Source organism: Pimephales promelas, chromosome 9 (genome assembly GCF_988280905.1).
Source record: "Pimephales promelas chromosome 9, fPimPro1.hap1.1, whole genome shotgun sequence".
In the NCBI taxonomy this organism is placed as follows: Eukaryota; Metazoa; Chordata; class Actinopteri; order Cypriniformes; family Leuciscidae; genus Pimephales; species Pimephales promelas.
The window spans coordinates 5,688,517-5,710,228 of record NC_142777.1 but is presented as its reverse complement, the minus strand read 5'-3'; the positions used below and the strand labels follow the sequence as shown (position 1 = coordinate 5,710,228).

The 21,712-nt window shown below is 33.9% G+C and overlaps 1 protein-coding gene across 1 annotated transcript; it reads left to right on the top strand.

Moving 5' to 3' along the window:
* The first annotated feature begins 4,567 nt into the window (after positions 1 to 4,567).
* Positions 4,568 to 21,648, top strand: hdac3 (histone deacetylase 3). The gene is made up of 15 exons (XM_039694179.2): positions 4,568 to 4,761; positions 7,831 to 7,913; positions 8,386 to 8,528; positions 8,757 to 8,838; positions 9,699 to 9,755; positions 9,874 to 9,929; positions 10,378 to 10,511; positions 11,178 to 11,258; positions 12,752 to 12,825; positions 12,903 to 12,967; positions 13,068 to 13,157; positions 15,622 to 15,680; positions 18,884 to 18,963; positions 20,111 to 20,268; positions 21,201 to 21,648. Exons 1-15 carry the CDS (start codon positions 4,707 to 4,709, stop codon positions 21,268 to 21,270), a joined length of 1,287 nt encoding a protein of 428 aa, XP_039550113.1. The 5' UTR covers positions 4,568 to 4,706; the 3' UTR covers positions 21,271 to 21,648.
* The last annotated feature ends 64 nt before the right edge of the window (positions 21,649 to 21,712 follow it).

Sequence of the window (21,712 nt, the reverse complement as noted above, 5' to 3'; positions counted from 1 at the left end):
ATGCCATTAGTCTTGCCTTACTAAATGCCACAAATTGTCCTCCTTTTTGGTGTTATGGAAATGGCCACCTGAATATGGTGCTGAGAATTCGTCAGGAGTTTCCAGATAGCCAGGACAACCATGTCCAGAAACATCCAGGTGTGGTCTAATTCTTAATTTCTTCCCGAGTCTCTCCATTATTGTCCGACTCCGGTTTGAACATATAAGGCTGAACTCTGAAGGGGGTCAACCACCCCTAGTGTGCAGCATCCACCTGGATGATGCGACGACACCCATATTGCCCCAAAACGCCCACCAGCTTATTGTTGGAGAGGAGACAGAGTGATGAAGCCAGTAAGTATATAGGGATGATTAGGAGGCCATGATGGACAGAGGCCAAGGGGAAAATTTGGCCAGGAAATTTTGGATTTTTAATGACCACAGAGAGTCAGGACCTCGGTTTAACGTCTCATTCGAAAGATGGTGGTCTTTGGCAGTATAGTGTCCCCGTCACTACTGGGGTGTTAGGACCCACACAGAACACAGGGTGAGCACCCCCTGCTGGCCTCACTAACACTTCTTCCAACAGCAACCTGGGTTTCTCAGGAGGTCTCCCATCCAGGTACTGACGAGGCCCAGCCCTGCTTAGCTTCAGTGGGCAACCAGTCTAGGGCTACAGGGTGATATGGCTGCTGGTCATTTGGATTTGAAGGGACACACACAAAAACGGCTTTGTTCTCACACCCAAATAGGGGCAAATTGGACATGCTATAATAAATGATCCGTTTGAAATTTTGAGCTTACATTTCACAGACACATTTTTGGGACACCAGAGACGTATACATCTTAGGTCCCCTTGAAGGCTTTGATGTTGGCTTTCAGATCTACCACTGGAACGGCATCTCCCTACCGCTGTTCTCCCCTAAAACTTTACAGTCTACTCTACTGCAAAGGTGACTGAATGAGCATCATCTTGGTTTTTTTTTTGTTTTTTGTTTTTTTTTCACGAGGCAAAAAGATACTCTCCAAAACGTTCACCCTCTGTTCTTCTCTGGTGGAATGAGCTGCCAACCTCCTCCCGAACCGCTGTGACCACATCTTTCAAGAAGCAGATGATGACATACCTCTTTCACAAGGACTTAACCACCCCACATACTAAAACTAATGCAATTACACACACACACACACACACACACACACACACACAAACAAATAAAAAAATCTGCATTTCTATGAATTGTCCCAGAAAGTGACATCATAACTTTGGCACTCTATCCACAAGTTTCCGAGGGGCACTCCTGCAAAAAATAAAGTGGGTGAAACTTCCGGTGATGCGGCGGAAGTAGCATTCCAATGGTATTTTGTGTGTTAGTTAGCGAAGAGGCTAGCTGTTTTGTAACTGATGTTACACCTAAACTCAGGATCAAAGCCTGTGTTGACAGAATACCAAATGTGCCAGTTAATGTATTCAAGCAGCACATTCATTTATAATTTTGAATAAACTCCAAAGCACAATGACTAAGTGTGTATTTTTTTTATTTTAATTGTTTGTCAGCTCGCACAACTGTCTGTCACCATGCCTTGATGAGTACTGATTATTAATAATGTTATTATAATACTCCCAATCAACTACTGCGGAGGGTAAAGGGACTGTTATTTCACCCTTTTGAATTTCGTTGAGGTTGTGTTCCCACATCGTTAGCTAGTTTGGATCGCTATAACTTGAATGACTGTCAACTGTTGAATGAACGAGTGTCAAGCATGTCAAATCGCCCTTTGTTTACTTCCAACCGGAAGTCGCGCCCACTTTTGACGCAAGGCCTCATGGGGCGTAGGAAACTTGTGGATAGTCACAGTATATTTTTTGGGGCCAAATCTTGCAGACATACCTTAAATCAACAAAATAAAACATCTAATCAAATCAAAATAAAGTGAAATTATTGGTAACACTTTATAGTAAGGTTTCATTAGTTAACATTAGTTAACTACATTTAGTTAACATGAACTAAGAAATAACAATTATTCCACAGCATTTATTAATCTTTATGTAAACTTCTACATTTGGGTCATTCCTGGTATGCGGTGACTTTTCCTGTCCCAATGATTTATATACTCATATTTTCTCTAAAATGAGTCACATATTTATAATAAATGGCTTAAATTGTAGATTTTAGTATTCTTTACAATTTAAACAGAGATACTAGACATTAAAAATACTATTTTGTATTTTAAACCATTTTTATTGATGTATGCATTCAATTATTTCATGTCCTCAGTGCACAGTAATCAGCTTCTTCAAAAAATATAAACCAAGAAATGACAAAAACTTCAAAATATTTTTAAATTATGTTATAGACTAGGCTAAATTGCATATAATCATACATATAAATCATGTGAAAATATAGGTCTTTTTCTTAAAATTTTCTTAAATTACTGCATCCCTGAAGTCATCTTCCACCCTGTTAGTATGTACTTTTTTGCCTTCCAAATCCGATTGCAATTTCATTGAGTCCATTTTCAAGAAGTGATTTAATTTCTTTTACTTGCTGAAATTCAACTGTACAAACTGAGGTAAGCTTTAACTCTCACTCTTATTTTTTTTTTTTTTTTTAGTTTTTGAGATGTTATCCTGCTTGTCCCACCCTTAAAGTTCCACCCTGTTCGGCTTTGTTATGAAGAATGTTTTTCCTATCAAAAAAATGTAAAAACAAATCTGACATAGTTATAAAAGTTCTGTTAATTTGTAGAAGTTTAGCTAGCTAAATGTTGATCACTAAAAGAGCTATGGCTAACTTTGCTCAGAATTTTCCACCCTGTTAGGTTCCACCCTGTTAGGTCTATAAACCTAACAGGGTGGAAATTCTAATAGAATAATTAGTATTTAATGCATATAGCAAGTTCTATGTATGTATACATATACATATCTATATCTATATATATCTATATCTATATCCTAATATATATAGGCCTATATAAAAGATTGTTATATAAAGGTTATTTAGTATACCATCCTATGCTGAGATGGTTCTTTCCATTAGAGTTTAAAGTTCTTTTCCGCTGCCTTTTTGCTTTTCTTTTTATTTTGTTTGTTAATCTAGTAAGTTGATGTAGCCAAAAAATGGCATCAATGTCCATTACTGTTCCTTCTTGTGATGATTTTTGTATTTGTTTGTTAATCTAGTTAATTCAAATGAATAATATCATCTATATTTTTAATCAAATATAAATAAATAAAAATGTAATTTATTATGTCTGTCTTTTCTAATTTGTAAATATTTCTCTAGCCATCTGAAGAGAGAATTGTTTTGTTTTGCCCCCATGATTGATTATGATGAGGAACCACAGATATTTTTTGTGTCCCTCCCCCAAAGAAAATTTGGATTTTTTTATTGTTTTGAAACAATATGTTATAGGTGCAGTTCCACACATTATCAATGGTAAACCATGCAGGACAATGACAAAAGGCTCATCCACTGAACACTGGTGTTCCACCCTGTTATACTCCGTTCCACCCTGTTATGCTCCTTTCCACCCTGTTAGACAAGTCATTTTAAATAATAATTTGACAGCAACATTAAATGTTTGGCATACTTTTGTCTTATTTTGTGAGGTAAGGAGCACTAACAGCATATGTTTTTGAGCCATTTTTTATTGTTATTTACCATCCTATTTGCAAAGATGGGCACAAAAAGTACCAGTTTTTAATAATCAAGACATATTCTCTTCATCAAAAATTGTTTTGCTTGTTTCAAGAAGAAAAAAAAATCTAAGATGGCATAAGGGACATATACTATCCAAGAAAAGCTCATTATTGTTTAACATTTACATTATTAACATGTTGTGATAACTATGTATATGTCCCTAACAGGGTGGAATATTTTCATGGGCATGTCTGAACAATCTACCCATGATTATTATTTTCAGAGTCCTCCTGAAAGTTGAGCTTGACCAATATGTATACCTTATAGTTAAACATGTCAATATTTTGGTAGAATGCTAAAAACATGAAAATCATGTCCTTTTTTTTCCAACACTTATGAAGCCAAAATGTCACCGCATACCAGGAATGACCCATTTACTAATACATTATTAAAATCAAAAGTTGTAGCCTATTTGTTAACATAGTTATTGAACTAACACAAACAAACACAGAACAGCTGTATTTTTATTATTAACTATTGTTAGCAAAGATTAACAAATACAGCAACAAGTGTATTGCCCACGATTAGTTCATGATAGTAATGAAGCGTTAGCAATTAATTTAAAAAAAAAAATGTAATAGTTTATTTATCTGCATGGCATGTAACCATTCCACAAGAGAACCATACATATAAATTATGGAAATGTTGACTAAGTCTAAGGGGTTGTTGGCTACTAATATTTTATCAAATGCGTTCAGATAACAGATGTTTGGGAAGCCCTGGACCATTCTAGCCAGCCAAAACTTCACCCTTTCATCAATATTATTCAATAATAATAATGTTTCAAAATGGCATGTTATGCTAGTGCTAGTGCTACTGTAACGAACTGAACTAGTTGTCAGGTGGCGCTGTGCTCCACACAATCTCCTCATAGCAGCAGCAGCAGGAGCCACGAAGAAGACTGAGGGAGTTCTTCCGGTTCTGTAATGAAGATGGCGACAGTTGGGTGCAGAAAGTAAATAATAATAAACAATTATTTCATTGTGTCGGAAACCGCCCTTTTTTTTATTTAGGCTCTGTGAAGAAATGTCGACCCGAACGGCATATTTCTACGACCCAGACGTGGGGAATTTTCATTATGGTAAGATGTATCTCATCTGTGTCTGCATGTTAGCAGATGTGGCTAATCAATGAACACACTGCAAATGCTCACTGTTTATTTTTATAAGGGACGTTTGATAGATTTGATCTTAAACTGGTAGCTAAAAAAATCACGCTATGTATGTATTGCACATTTGTGCACTATACAGCAGGAACCAAAAGTTAAAAAAGAGCTTTTATTGTGCTTTTCATAAATTTAATACAGCATTATAATTTTCATCAAGACGCACATATGACTATGTTGTGTTGCAACATTAAATAAAAAACGTGAAAAACCTGATGATCCTGTTCAAATCGTCTTGATTGGACAATTTTCAATAGTTTTCAAATGTTTAAAACAAATGTTCTTTGCGTCATTAGTCACAGTCACTGGTAAATATAGTCATGGTGGACATGAAAAATCATAGTAAGTTGAAATACAGTTCACATAAAATAAGAGAGATTATATGTGTAACTATTTGTGATTCATTGTTAACCTGTTTTGTAATATATTGTTTATAAGAGGCACTGCATGTAAGAATTAATAACTGTATGATCTTTATCACAGAATCTGGCAACAGTAAGTCAGATCCGGTCCCACTTTATATTAGTTGCGCTTAACTATACTCACATTTGCCTGCATGGAATTACAGCTGCAATTAATTTCTGTAATTACATTTACAAGTGGGTGAACATGGGTTTTCAAGCATTATATAATACCTCTTCAAATGTTATCTTTATTTCTTTACATTAGAATGAGTTTATAGTTGTTCTGTGAAAAATATTTAAAAAAAAAATATCTACCATAAAATTTTTCCACAGTTTACAGAAGACAGCCACTAAAATGTCATTCAGTTTAAATATAGTTTATATACAAAAAAAATATTGTCAGAAATTTAGAAAATCAATAATTTAAAGACATTACAAATGGTGATTAATTGTGTCAAACTTTATTCTTTGCTAATATCCTTCAAACTACTAGGTTTTACCCTTTTTTCAGCAGTACGGTTTTATTAGGAGGAAATAAAATTCATGTAAAATCTAATTGAATTCAGTAGGTCCACATTAATTTTGTATTTCACAAATAATTTAATAAGTACGACTGAGAATAAGTACATTATTTAATTTTTACATAAATGTATGTGTTACACTGACTGAATGATCATGGTTTGTTACCGTTTCGTCAAAACTAGTATTGTCATTGTTTCCATTTTTGCAGTGTTTTTAGTATTAAATCTGTATCGTCAAATTAGTTCTAATAATATTGCTTAGAAGATTTTTTTTTGTTTGTTACACTGAATTGATGATATCACAGACTGTAGATTGATCAGTTTTAACACTTTATTTTAAGATGACGTAGTTACATGTTACTACATGTATTTACTATACTACTACTAATAATAAATGATGCACAATTGCGAGTAATTATCCATAACTCTATACACTGAAAAAAATGATATGTTGGCTTTAATTATTTTTTTTTTCGTCAACAGATTCCACAAAACCGGGTTACGTTAAACAAACATAATTCGTTTATGTAACATCAACATCATGGAATTAAGTCATATTAAGCGATCCTATTAAAGTAGTCTCAAGGTGATTTTTTTAAAGGCGTCCTGACATGATTCAGGTATTTTGATAGTTCATTAATATTTCATTTATTTTAGTGACGCATAATTAAATTGTTTGACTAAAGCTAGCTATTTTCTAGCAGTAGCAGATATTAGCATCTTAAATGCTAATGCAAACTGTCCACAGCCAAATCAAATTCTCCACAATGTGATTTAAATGGTTCTTTTAATTCCAATGTAATTGAACATTACACACAATTACACACTATCAAGTCTTCCCCTTTTCCCATTTTCTCAAAAAAACATATATTAACACTTAATTTTAACATTTATTCTCTCTTAATTCAACCATATACAAAGCATGCTGGGAACTAAAAAGCACCGCCCAGTTTCAGTTAATGCAACACATATCAATCATGTAATCCAGCACAAGCGGATTAAGTAAACTTAAATGTTACATTTATTTAAGCAGATTGAACACAATCAAATTAAGTTCGGGCGAAATGGCAGTTGACTCGCACTATACTGCCACCCTCTGGATGTAAGATTTTTTTACATAACATAAATGGTTTGTGTTTAGATGACGCGTTAGGATTTTTTACTATTAAGTTGAGACATAATTGCGTGGACCTTAATATATGTATATATATATATATATATATATATATATATATATATATATATATAATTTATATATATATATGTATATATATATATATATATATGTGTATATGTATATATAAATTTCAAGTCAAAAAACACAATTATTATAAGTAAACTAAATATATTATGTAAAAAGTGCACAACCTTAATTGTTCATTTTTTTGAGTGTAGAGTTAGGGTTAGTTACTCGTAATTATAGATAATTTGCTATTATTACTAGTAAATGCATGTAGTAACATGGAACTACGTTAATAAGTACAGTGATGTAGTTATTTATTATTACTCAGTACCTACGTCACCTTAAAATAAAGTGTAACCTCAGTTTTTTTTTTTTTATATGATTTCAAAATGTTTCCTGTTACTCTGACCTCTTACAAACTGCGTATTCGGGACAGAAGTCTCCTGGTTATTTCAATACTTAAGAAAAACAATAAGACGTAGCGTTTTTAATAAAACAAATCACAGTCAACACTTGTTTGAGCATGCAATGAAAACAAATACAGAAGTTGTCTGTTTATTTATTCATAGATGTAATGGTAAATTTAAAGTTCGGACCATTACACTAAATTACAACTTTGCAGTTTGGGACATTATTTCACCCATATTTTGACATTTTATTTGAACAGAAGTTATTTGAAACATCGAAGTATACACTTTACTTGCATGTAATAGGTTAACAATTTATTTTCATGTAAAGGACACCAAAAATGATGAGTAATAGACAACCCCAGCTAGTCAACACCATTAGCTGTGGGTGTGATATTTAGGGGCAGATCATCAGGTGAACTACAGAAAGCACTTTTGTAACATTATACCTCTTGTTTTATTTGCTCCAGGTGCTGGACACCCAATGAAGCCTCACCGACTGTCTCTCACACACAGCCTTGTCCTGCATTATGGACTCTACAAGAAGATGATGGTATGATCAGTCTGGGGTGTGTTTCCCGTCATAGTGTGACGCATCGCTGAAGAAATCAACTAGCTAGTCACGGCTGTTTCCCGATACCATATTGTCGCAAAGTGGTCGTTCAACCACATTGCTTTATGACATCGTGCACGTGGTGGAGTAATATGCATGTATATTTAAGAAAAGAATATTATTTATATATAAAATATTATATACATAATTGTATATAAATCTATATACATTAAAATATTTCTTAAATATATACAAGCATGTGTGTATTTATATAAAATAATTATACACGGTACACACACATATTATGTATACACAAACTTTTATTTTGGATGCGATTAATCGTTTGACAGCCCTACTAACGATGCTTTCGGGAAACACACCCCTGTTCAACACTTGTTTAGTCCAATCACATTTCTCTGACAAGAAGCGAATCACATCAGATGCTCATGAGCAAAGCTCTCTCTCTGTTCAGGTTTTCAAACCATACAAGGCGTCCCAGCATGACATGTGCCGGTTCCACTCGGAAGATTACATCGACTTCCTGCAGAAGGTCAGTCCCAACAACATGCAGGGCTTCACCAAGAGTCTCAACGCCTTCAACGTAGGAGATGACTGGTGAGTCTTCCCATTTATATATATATACATGCCTTTATAATGAACTATTTTAAAATCATTTCAGTGTTGAAGTCTTTATAAAAATGTTTGCTTAAGATTGAAAAGTTTTCATCAAATGTATTTGAATGAATGTGAACATAAGTAGCAGCTCTTGCTATAATATATAGTTCTTCTTTTAAATGTTTAATTGTATAAGACTTTTCTAATAATTTGCCATTTTTTTCTTAGTCCTGTCTTTCCAGGTCTGTTTGAGTTTTGTTCGAGATACACAGGAGCCTCCTTGCAAGGAGCAACTCAGTTAAACCACAAGGTCAGATGGTGGAAGTGATGCGCTTACACATGAATTGTTCACATTGGAAATCTTCTTCTTTTCTACCTGGAATGTTTGGAAATGGATTTTTCCTTCTGACACACTATACACACTTGTATAAAAATACAAAAAATGGTTTTAAGCCAGTTATTTATTTGTGAAAATATTAAAGATAAAATTAAGACTTTTGCAGGGTACTATATATATACTATACTATATATATGAAGAGTTCAGATGCAAAAGCCTCTAAATGCCATTTGAAATTTTCTTCTTTAATGATGATTTTTATCAAACTTTTATATTTAAGTTCAGTAATTTCACTTAAATGGCAATGATAATTACCTATTAATTGTTATTTAAGTGAAATTACTGAACTTAAATATACAAATTTGATAAAATCATCATTAAAGAAGAAAATTTCAAATGGCATTTAGAGGCTTTTGCATCTGAACTCTTCATATATATATATATATATATATATATATATATATTCATTCCTTAAATATGTTTCTTAATAAAAGGCTGAAATGTGATGTTTGTCATTTGATTGAACTTTTGTTTTTGTCCACCCTTTATTTGAACTGTAAAGCGGTTTGTTGTTAGTCATTGTCTGGTGTAGTATGTCACTATAGGCGTTGCTCTACCCGCTTATAGTGTTCATTTTATTTCTGCAGGCCTTAAAAAGGTCTGAAAAAGCCTTTCATTTGATTTCAAAACCCTGCAAATACCCCGTATTTCGTATCCTGTATTTTTTTTTATTAAATGTAATTAAAAAAAGAAAACATAATTGGTGGTACAGATTAGTACAGATCTTGAACTCTTTGAATTCCTGCATTCAAATTCAGTTGTTCATTGTATAGATATGTGACATTGCCATAAACTGGGCTGGAGGTTTACATCATGCTAAGAAGTTTGAGGTAAGCATCTGATTTCTCTTCACACCTTTCATACAACAAAAACATACAGTTACTTGCACTTTGGAAGAACATCCTGTGCGTATAAATGATTTTACATGATTTTACTTTCTATTTTCAGGCGTCTGGATTTTGCTACGTGAATGACATCGTCATCAGTATTCTTGAACTCTTGAAGTAAGTGAGAGATGGGCAGGAAGTGACATCACACCTTATAACGAGATACTCCTGATGTTTTGCATTTTAATTGGATTATTTTGCGCACACCTCTGATTAATTCTCATTTCTGCACTACGCGGAGTATCAAACGAAACTGCAACCTGTTTGTTTTGTAGTGAATAGGGCAGACATAAAACATTGGCTCAACCAATGACATGAGTTTGAGATTGAAAAGTTGACCTGTGTTAGTGCCTGAAACCTGTTTGACAACAGTCTTTTTATTATTGCAGTTGCTTTTGGTGATGATAGTGGTGTGGAAATGACACTTTTAATATGACCTTGTAAAAACTGCATCTATAATGATAGAATTAGCTAAATATAGCTGTTATGAAACAGTTTATATGGAGAAATGAATGAACATGTGCACTTTATCTCTTCATATCTTCACTGTGTCTGTCTCTGATAGGTATCATCCACGTGTGCTCTACATTGACATTGATATTCATCATGGTGATGGTGTACAGGAAGCATTTTATCTCACAGACAGGGTCATGACTGTATCCTTCCACAAATACGGGAACTACTTTTTCCCAGGAACTGGTATGATGTTCTTACTTTCTGATATAAGTCATCTTTACATTGTTGAGTGCTTTGGTTTAGCCAGGGCACATGCAAGTTTCCGAGTATACATGGTCATAATACAAATTGGTTTATTATTATTATCTATTTACTTCCTTAATACTAGCGATTCTATGCTGAAACCAGCGGAAATTGCAGGTTAAAGCACGCCATGCTGGATATAATCTGCCATTTATTTTCACTAAAACTGCTTCAACGGTCCAAAAGCTAATGCCAGTGACTTATCTATGACGACTTTTCACTCACATTTTGTTCACGTCAGATGCTGTCACATTTGCATAGGCCGTACTATTTAAATTCATGATTGGTTGACTGCCAAACTAAAATATTAAATAGAACGATAAAATAACGTTATTATATATAATCGGTCAATGGTCATTTTAAATAAGCATTTCTGTTCTGATTGCTGAAACTTGATTGTTTTTTGTTTATGTTCCTATTAATATTTCGCTCGTTTACGTTTTTTTTTTTTCCGTATCTTGAACTGGTTCAGAGCCCTGGTTTTAGCTGTTAATCGCACATTCATGCGAAAAGATGAATTCATGTTTTAAAAAGAAGCTTAATGTTCACAAACACACGGAGACGCTATACTGATAATACACTGTTTTTGTTGTTGTGTGTGTTAAGGTGATATGTATGAGGTGGGAGCTGAGAGCGGTCGCTACTACTGCCTCAATGTCCCACTGAGAGACGGCATTGATGACCAGAGTGAGTTGATTTATGGTCTAATATTAACATTTGTAGTCTTTATACAGTTAAACGTACAAGTCTGAAAAAGCGTAGTTTCACTCAGATCATGTAGCTGCTACATCAAAGCCACTGTTGTTTTACTGGGTGAAATATGGACTAAATATCATACACTCACCTAAAGGATTATTAGGAACACATGTTCAATTTCTCATTAATGCAATTATCTAATCAACCAATCACATGGCAGTTGCTTCAATGCATTTAGGGGTGTGGTCCTGGTCAAGACAATCTCCTGACCTCCAAACTGAATGTCAGAATGGGAAAGAAAGGTGATTTAAGCAATTTTGAGCGTGGCATGGTTGTTGGAGCCAGACAGGCCGGTCTGAGTATTTCACAATCTGCTCAGTTACTGGGATTTTCACTCACAACCATTTCTAGGGTTTACAAAGAATGGTGTGAAAAGGGAAAAACCTCCAGTATGCGGCAGTCCTGTGGGAGAAAATGCCTTGTTGGTGCTAGAGGTCAGAGGAGAATGGGCCGACTGATTCAAGCTGATAGAAGAGCAACTTTGACTGAAATAACCACTCGTTACAACCGAGGTATGCAGCAAAGCATTTGTGAAGCCACAACACACACAACCTTGAGGCGGACGGGCTACAACAGCAGAAGACCCCACTGGGTACCACTCATCTACGCTACAAAAAGGAAAAAGAGGCGACAAAAGACTGTAAAAATGTTGCCTGGTCTGATGAGTCTCGATTTCTCTTCAGACATTCAGATGGTAGAGTCAGAATTTGGCGTAAACAGATTGAGAACATGAATCCATCATGCCTTGTTACCACTGTGCAGGCTGGTGGTGGTGGTGTAATGGTGTAGGGGATGTTTTCTTGGCACACTTTAGGCCCCTTAGTGCCAATTGGGCATCATTTAAATGCCACGGCCTACCTGAGCATTGTTTCTGACCATGTCCATCCCTTTATGGCCACCATGTCCCCATCCTCTGATGGCTACTTCTAGCAGGATAATGCACCATGTCACAAAGCTCAAATCATTTCAAATTGGTTTCTTGAACATGTCAATGAGTTGACTGTACTAAAATGGCCCCCACAGTCACCAGATCTCAACCCAATAGAGCATCTTTGGGATGTTGCGACGGGAGCTTCGTGCCCTGGATGTGCATCCCACAAATCTCCATCAACTGCAAGATGCTATCCTATCAATATAGGCCAACATTTCTAAAGAATGCTTTCAGCACCTTGTTGAATCAATGCCACGTAGAATTAAGGCAGTTCTGAAGGCGAAAGGGGGTCAAACACAGTATTAGTATGGTGTTAATAATCCTTTAGGTGAGTGTTTATTCAATCACTTTCACTGACTGAATAAAGAAACTATGTTTTGGACAGGTAGTAAAGGAAAAAAAGCTTTATGTGTGAAAACGCTCTCTGGGTAAAGCGGATTTCATACAAACATGAGCAAGAGGATTTAAGCAGTTTTTTCTTTTGTATTGTCAGGCTATAGACAGCTGTTTCAGCCAGTCATCAAGCAGGTGGTGGACTTCTATCAGCCGACCTGTATCGTTCTCCAGGTGAGGGCACACACTCTCCGTCAGGCGTAATATTGTGCTGTTGTATCGGTTGCTCATCTCTCTTGTCCCGTCTGCAGTGTGGAGCAGATTCTCTGGGATGTGATCGATTAGGATGCTTCAATCTCAGCATACGAGGTCATGGGTAAGAGACTCCAAATCATCACATCAAACTACACACAGTATTCTGAAATCTTGAATGTAAAACTCCTTGATAATCTCCTTTGAAACGTGTGTATTTGTAGAGAATGTGTGGAGTTCGTGAAGGGCTTCAAAATCCCGCTGCTTGTGCTGGGTGGAGGCGGCTACACGGTGCGAAACGTTGCTAGATGCTGGTGCGTTCATTCATTTATTATTTTATCTACATTTAGAAATCATCAAAAGAGAAAAAAGTTCATTTTAAAGGGGTCATATTATACTTCTCTCTCTCTGATGTCCATGCTGTGTCTTTTGAATGTGAAATGAGCAATAGTGCCCTCTGTTGCCAACACAAATTTTTTTTTTTTGCAAAAATAAATTGTGCACACCTGATATAGTTTTACCATAATTTTATATCGCTATGAAAATAGCCAAAGAAGCTGGCATGGCATTAAAACGAACACAAATGAACACATAGGCTCTGGGTTTGCTGTCAAGTCCAATCACATTTTGAACCTGTTTAATAATATCATGTACAGTAGGGGTGGGCGATATGACCAAAATTGTGTTTCACGATATGACTAATTTTATTTCATGGTAACGATATAGTTCTTTATATAGTTATCCTCAAAAAAAAAAAAAAAAAAAATCGACAAAAAGGGCTTTGTAGAATAAATAAACCCAAATACTTTAGAAATGAAAAGTATGTCACCTTGTTTTATTTTTATTTTATTTGGTAAATTATTTATTTGGTAAACTATTTTTATATCAAAATATAGTAAACAAAAAACACTCAAACTTTTAGATGAACTTCCCACAACAGATTGATATTAAAACTCATAGGTGCATTTCAACTTTAAATAATTTTTCAATCTCATGCATTGCTTTACTTCATCAATCAGTTTATAATATAATTATAATATATATAATATAATTATAATATTTGTTTTACCACATGTGCTTATTATACTGCGTTTTTAACGCAGAAGGGTATTCCTGTACAACCGGAGACTGCACACACTGTTGTTTTAACGGGCTTGTTTTGCTCTTTTTGTTATATCTGGCAACCCGTCAGTTCAGAAGTGACAGGAAGGAGAGCAGCAATATGAAAACCAAACCGCAGCTACTGTTAGTGTTGAATAAGTAGTTTAAATTATACACACCTTATAACAGTGCGTCGAACACCGCGCGCTCCCTCTCAGTGCATGTGCACGCGCGCGTCTTTTACATGAAACAAAAAGCGATCGATTAATTTGAGAGCCACTGTTACCTCTAGTTTGCTCATATTAAAGTGTTGACTCGCTCCCTCTTTAAACTATTAGAGGTGGGCAAATTTAGTCATTTAGAAGATTTAGTAATTAGAAAATTAGTCATTTTTAAGCTAAATCTTTACCATGATACAAGTCATTTTCAATCACAATATAGTAATTCTGCATGGAACCAAAGATGCTACTAATTCAAATGAAAGCCATACGCTATATTTCGCAATATCGTTGCTTAAATGACTGCAAATTTAATGCTGAAACCGTTAAACGCTCATCTGACTCTTTGACAACATCTATGTTTCTCTTAAGACAACTGAATTGTATCTTCATTGATTTTTTTCTGAGAATTGTTTACTTTCACTTACAATAAAACCCACCATTATCTAAATCCCTTGATTACTTTTTAACACTCAGACCATCTGACTTTACACCTCAAACAACGGTCTTGTTTTGATCAATAGTTTTTGATGATCGCTTACTCTCGCTTAGAACAAAACCAACCTATATTTAAATCTCTAAATAGAACAATACTGGGCAATTAATTAATCACACATTTTTCTGTAATTAATCGCGATTAATCGTACCTAACATTAAAGTTTTTGATATGTTTTCTAATAATTTCACATTTAACCTCCAAATTAATGTAGAAACAACAGTAGCCTATATTTTAAATATTTGTTTAATGGCATGTTTTTATGAAAGAAGGCATCGGCGATACCAACACTGCTACTGCTCATTCTCTATGATATATATATTTTTTTCCCCCTCAACTTTAGCCATTAAATATAAATCAGAAATGTACCTTTTATTTCACTTATTGCATGTGAAGAAAAGTGAAAAAAGTGCAAAGTAGGGCTGTCAAATGATTAATCGCATCCAAAATAAAAGTTTGTGTTTACATAATATATGTGGGTGTACTGTGTATAATTATTTTATATATATAAATACACACACGCTTGTGTATATTTAAGAAATATTTTCATGTATATACTGTATATAGATTTATATATAAATATTTTATATATAAATCATATTTTTTTCTTAAATGTACATGGCGTGTGTGTGTGTGTATGTATGTATGTATGTGTATGTATATATATATATATACATATATTATATAAACACAAACTTTTATTTTGGTTGGATTAATCGCAATTAATCGTTTGACAGCCCTAGTGCAAAATGTTTTAAAAACAGACCTGAGAGCCAACGTTTCAGCCATAGATTTCTCTGAAGAATGCTCTTTGCTCTTTGTTTTTTCATTGTGTTTGCTTTTTAGTTTTCATAGTACAATCAAAAAATATGACCCCTTTAATCTTTTGAGTATATAATATCTTTGCTGTCTGACTGTTATCTTCTGATATTTTCATTAATGCATCATAGCTTTCATTTTTAGGACATTTGAAACATCCTTGCTAGTTGACGAGTCCATAAGTGATGAACTACCATATAGTGGTAAGACTCTGGAGAAAAGATATCAGGAATTATTCCATGTTTCTGTTCTTCTGTTGCATATTATCTCATGGTTGTGTGAATTAGTGTCCTCTAGGTCAGGGGTTCTCAAACTTTTGGGGCCAGGGATCACTCAATGTGTGGAGTAGTGGACACAATATGCATGTTTTATTGTCGCAATAGGCCTCCGTCTGTAAATATGGACGTTTTAATAATACAGCAACACCAGGTCAAACTTAAGTTGTTGAAAATTTGAAACATCAAAAATAATGTAAAATACCGGTGTTCTGTCGATTTTTGCTGCCTTGTCGAAAAATGCTACCGTAGCGTAATTGATCACAGAATGCCGATTAAAGTCGTATGAAATACAATTCTAATACAATTCTAAGTTATAAGTAGCTACTGTATACTGTAGACTACTGTTTTTATTTTTAAAACGGTGTGAAAAGTAAAAATTATCATAAAATATTCATCTTTGACTTGTCAAAGTACACCTTTTCTTATAGTAACTGAAACTTTCAGTTATTCCTTTTCAGCTGGCTGATCATACAAATATTCGTATGGTAGTAAGCATTTTTTAAAGGGAAATTATACATTATAACAGGAAAATGTACCTTTTGTAAAAAAAAAAAACTGAGTCTGCACATGCGCATAACCGGTAAATAGGAAATCTCGATGGGTAGCATGAATTGTCAGAACACCGGTAAATAAAAATCAAATAACAACAAATGTTTCCATATTTGCGTGTATTTGGATGTGAAACTATTATTTATTGTGGCAATAATTAGGGCTGGGTATTGACACAAATTTCACGGTTCAGTGCAATTTCGATTCACAAGCTTGCGATTCGATATCGGTTATTTTGGATGTATATCTGGTACAGTACAAGGAAAATCTCTCTATAATTTGTAAACTATACATGAGTCACTATGTACAACATTACTATAATATTAACTAATTTTCACACAAAATACACACTTAATACACTCAAGGAAGTTTTTATAATAATAGTTATAATACTAGCTTTACAATTACATAATTATATTTCTACTCCAATTTGTTTTTTTCAAATATAAACATTTAACTGATGGCTATCATAAAACAATGTATGGGTTTATTCAAACATGCATTATTGAAGAACATTAAAGATTACAACGAATATGTAAGATGGTACATACATTTAGCAAAATGCTCCTCGAGAATTAATTTTTCTATCCGACTAATGAGTTTATGGTCACTGAATGAGGTAAATGTGACGTTATGTGACATTGTTTACAAGCTGTCTTTCCGCATTTGAAAGGTTGACCTTATATGAGAGATTTTGATTTCCATAAGTTGTACTGTATCTTTTAACATACCTTCTGATGTTCATTAATGTTTACTTGTTGCTGTAACTGGTTTTAAAGTGGAGGCGCTTCTCTTGAACTGAGGCGCCACAGCGATCTGGCACATTAAACAGCACCAAAACGGTTCATTTGAAATTTGAGACTTTGTTTTATATCAAAAGTGTAAAAAAAAGCTTTTTGCAATTTATTAGATGGGAGGCATGCTTCATTCATCAACAGGATAGACTAATCGATTCTTGGGATTTAAGAATCGATATTGGTTCATAAAAATAAGAATCGATTAAAATGGAGAAAACAATCAATATCTTTTACCCAGCCCTATAAGTAATGCTTTGTACTTCACTCATGTTCCAATATCCAGATAAAACGACATCCTTCACATGCACAAACAATCTGTTTGAATAACACCAGTGTGACGGTAAGGCGGTCACGCTGACAGATTGAGCCAAATAAATGTCTATTTTTGGCCAACTGTGTTTTTAGATTGATGTAGAGGTAGACCGATATTGGATTTTACCGATACCGATATTTAGGTTTGACCATGCATGCCGATAACCAATTATTCAACCGATATTTTTTTTTTTTAAATGTGTACTGGATTAAAAACAAACATAAAGTAAAACAGTGCTGAACTGAAATGTGCTAAATAAAAATGAATATATTAAAATGAGAACTTCTACAGAAAATAATTTAAACGTTAAAATATTACAGGTCAAATATGTGTTGCTTTAGTTATAACCTAGAAACATTTGTAAATTTAATAGGTAACACTTTGTAAGTCCCATTTGTTAACAAGGATGTACTACAGCTTTCATGAACTATGCATTGTTCAATATAGAATATACAGTTTTACTGCATGCATTATTATTTGAGCAATACAATTGTATTTTGATCGTTCATGTTAGTTTACAGTACATTAACTAAGGTAATAACAGATCAAATTAAAACTCAATTTAAAATGTATTACTAAATGTTGAAATTAACAAAAAGTTCCACAACACTTCTTAACCTTAGTAAATGCTAAAAGTGGAATCCTATTATAAAGTGTTACCATTTCATATAAATCCAAAGAGTCATGCTTAAAGATGGTCATATTTAAATAACTGCAAAGGCCATAGTATTAAAATGACATAAATGTACACCTATATGCCTCGAACCAAAACGGTTCAATACGAATACATGTACCGTTACACCCCTACATTGCACACTTCTCAGCTGCTCCAGCAACGGACGCAACCCGGGAAAAACTATCGGTGTGGATTATTACAGATAAATATAGTTCCACCAATCAACTATCGGTACCGATATATCGGCAAAACCGATGAATCGGTCGACCTCTAGTTTGATGATAAACAGGCTGTGATGTTCAGAGAGCAAAGCTTTTTTTACTTATAGCAGCGGAAACTTATTAATGAGCATACAGCGAGTAATTGAAAATCATTCATCATTCAAAAACTGTAAAGGGTCGATTTTGTACATTTCAAAATATGTACATTCAAAATAACAAAACATTTTGCTTTTGTAAAATAAAGAAGACAAAGGATGCACTTTCTGCCGTTTCAGGCTCTTGGAAATGCACCGAAACTCGGCGTATACTTGCCTCTCAGACTTGAGAATTACATCTATACAAACCTTTAAGTGTCTACTTCTTCCTACATTAAATAAATCCCTATGAAATATAAGTCGCAGCACGTTTCAGATGATAAAAACGCAGCCTGTCGTCTGTATAACACGGTTTCTTCACGGTTGTACGCCCGGCTTTGAGAACCCCTGATCTACAAGCACTGCTTTAAAACGGCCCCATATTACTGTTGTCTGTTGATGTGTGTAAAATATCTTCTGTATTTGTCTTCTGCACAGAATACTTTGAATATTTTGCTCCAGACTTCACACTTCACCCAGATGTCAGCACAAGGATAGAAAACCAAAACTCTAGACAAGTATGCATTATTTTCCTCGCATATATTGTTTGTGTCCAAAAACATGTCTTTGCATTTACATTTGTTTTGACCAGTGTAATTGTAATTGTCTTGACCAAGTAATTAGTTACTGTAATTTAATTACTTTTCCCTTAAAAAAGGTAAAGTAAGGGATTACTCTTAATTTAATTATAGTTACTTCTGATGTAATTGAGGTAAATACTGTGTATAGATCAATCCGATCTCACAGTGATTCGTATGCGTTTAATGAGGTGTCTAAATATTACGACCGCACTCGTACAAATTTGTATGAATTATTGTAAAATATGTATGAAAAAAGTGTGAAATGTCATGAGATCAGATATTAAACAATAGTGGGTTTAACATCAAAATGTATTGTCTGATGCTAAAATGTATGTTTTTATAATGTAACCTTCTCCACCTTGATCAGTTTAAGGATAATTCATGCAATTTTATTGTATTTATTTGAAAGCATTAAAACAGATTCATGTCTATCCTTGTATTATTCAGCTGGTTGAGATTGATATGGGATTTTGAAAGTAATTACGGTAGTAATTAAAAGTAATTGCATACTTTTTAGAGGGAGTAATTAGTACAGTAATCTAATTACACTGTTGAAGAGGTAATTAATTACTTTTTTATAGTCTCTTACCCAACACTGGTCTTGACGTACAGTAGGGTTCGAACGTCTCAGACCACACACACAAACTCTTTATAACAAGTCGTCGGATCTTAATGTAAAACTAATAATAATGAAAGATCAATTAAAAATGTTTCGTATTCAGATGATCTTAGGAAGATCCTGTTGTACTGCTGTCAGTAAAGCAAACAAACCAAATACAAATTCTCAAATTCATGTGCATTTTTAAAATACATTTTCATTAATTTCATGTGCATTTCTGCAAGTTTACGTCTGAACTTTATTTTTGATTTTTTTTACATAAATCTGGCATTTGAATATTTTCAAGGGCAGGCTTACCCAAAAGGGGTTTGTAAATTAAAACGATAGTTTGTTTCTGGTTTCATATGCAGAAATCCGTCTAAAGGTGGGAGTATTTGTTTGAAACCTCAGGTGGTGCGTCAACGTTTCATTGGTGTTCTTCAGCGCTGTGGCCACTAACCAGCTCTTTATTACCTCGTTTTGCAGTATTTGGAGCAGATTCGTCAAACTGTGTTTGAGAACTTGAAGATGTTGAATCATGCACCAAGCGTTCAGATCCATGACGTTCCCTCGGATATACTGACTTATGAGCGGCCGGATGAGGCAGATCCCGATGAGAGAGGATCCGAAGAGAACTTCTCTAGGTGATTATAACACCAACACTGTTCTTCTGAACAAAAACACAGCAAGACATATTGTGCACATATAAAACACACATATATTGTGAAATATTATTATTATTACAATTTAACTTTAAAATATATCACAATAGAAAAAGGTTATTTTCAATGTAATTTATTCTGGCATTACTCCTGTCTTTAGTGTCACATGATCATTTAGAAATCATTCTATCTGTTTAGTTGTTTTCGAAACTATTATATCCCTTTTTCAGGATTCTTTGAGGAATAGAAAGTTACAGCATAAAGATAATTTTATTTAAAAATAGGATTTTTATTTAAAATAAATGTACTTGAATTTTGAAAATGAATTTTTGGCAACAACGTAAAAGTCTTTCTTGTTTATCTTGTTTAATGCATTTTTTTAGCAAAAAAATTATAATAATAATTGACCCCAAACTTATACTATATATATATTTACACAATTTTAAATACAAATATTGTCATTTTGATCATTTATTTTTATTGACTTTAGTTTATATTATAAGTTAATATTTATTTTTAAACAACTCAATACTATTTTTTTTTTTCTTTAAGCAGTTTGTCTTTATTTAATGTCTGGTGAAGCTCTTGATAGAGTTTGAAAATATACATGCATGTGTGTGTATTTTTATTTATATATAAAATAATTATACACAGTGCACCCACATATATTATGTAAACACAAACTTTTATTTTGGATGCGATTAATCGCGATTAATTGTTTGACAGCCCTAGAATATAAACTTGTTTTCTTTGCATTTTCTGCAAACGTTTTAACTGGAAATTTGGAATAAATGTTGTCAGTAGTTATTAAAAAAAAAGTTTTACAACACAGATATAAATAGTAAATCCAAAGAATCTCTCGCTGCTTGACTGCATATTGAATATCCTGACCAACTACGTCTGTTTCCTCACAGGCCTGAAGCTGCGAACGAATTTTATGATGGCGACCATGATAATGATAAAGAAAGTGATGTGGAGATCTGATGAAGAACGGACCCGACTTGGTTCTGTAGCTATGAAGATGTCCATTCCTTGCCATATCTATAGTACTTAACTCCATTGCGATGAGTGTGTGAAAGCCAATTTGAATGTTTTTCTTCATGCGCACTGTAACTGTAGTATGCCCTGTGTAGAACGTTTTATTGTCACAACAGTATTTCCTTTTTATCAAAGTTTAGCTATAAAAGGGAACTTCACACTGAGTCCTGTGTACGACAGATACTGTATTTGTATTGAAAAGGATCAGAAATCATGTGATGAATGAGTATATATCCAAGTGGTTATGAGTAACTGAATATTTTCGCCTTCGTTTTTTAATATTTTGTTTATAGAAAGTTTCTGTAATAAATTTGTTGGAAAAGAGCCTTTCTAACTTCTTCAACTTCCATCTACACCTGAAGAACTGCCCATGCGTCTGCTAGATCCT

Coding starts and splice junctions, on each gene's coding strand:
- hdac3 (XM_039694179.2), top strand. CDS start 4,707: ATGTCGACCCGAACGGCATATTTCTACGACCCAGACGTGGGGAATTTT. Junction 8,529..8,756: donor TTCAACGTAGGAGATGACTG/GTGAGTCTTCCC, acceptor TTTTTTTCTTAG/TCCTGTCTTTCCAGGTCTGT. Junction 15,681..18,883: donor TGATGAACTACCATATAGTG/GTAAGACTCTGG, acceptor TCTTCTGCACAG/AATACTTTGAATATTTTGCT.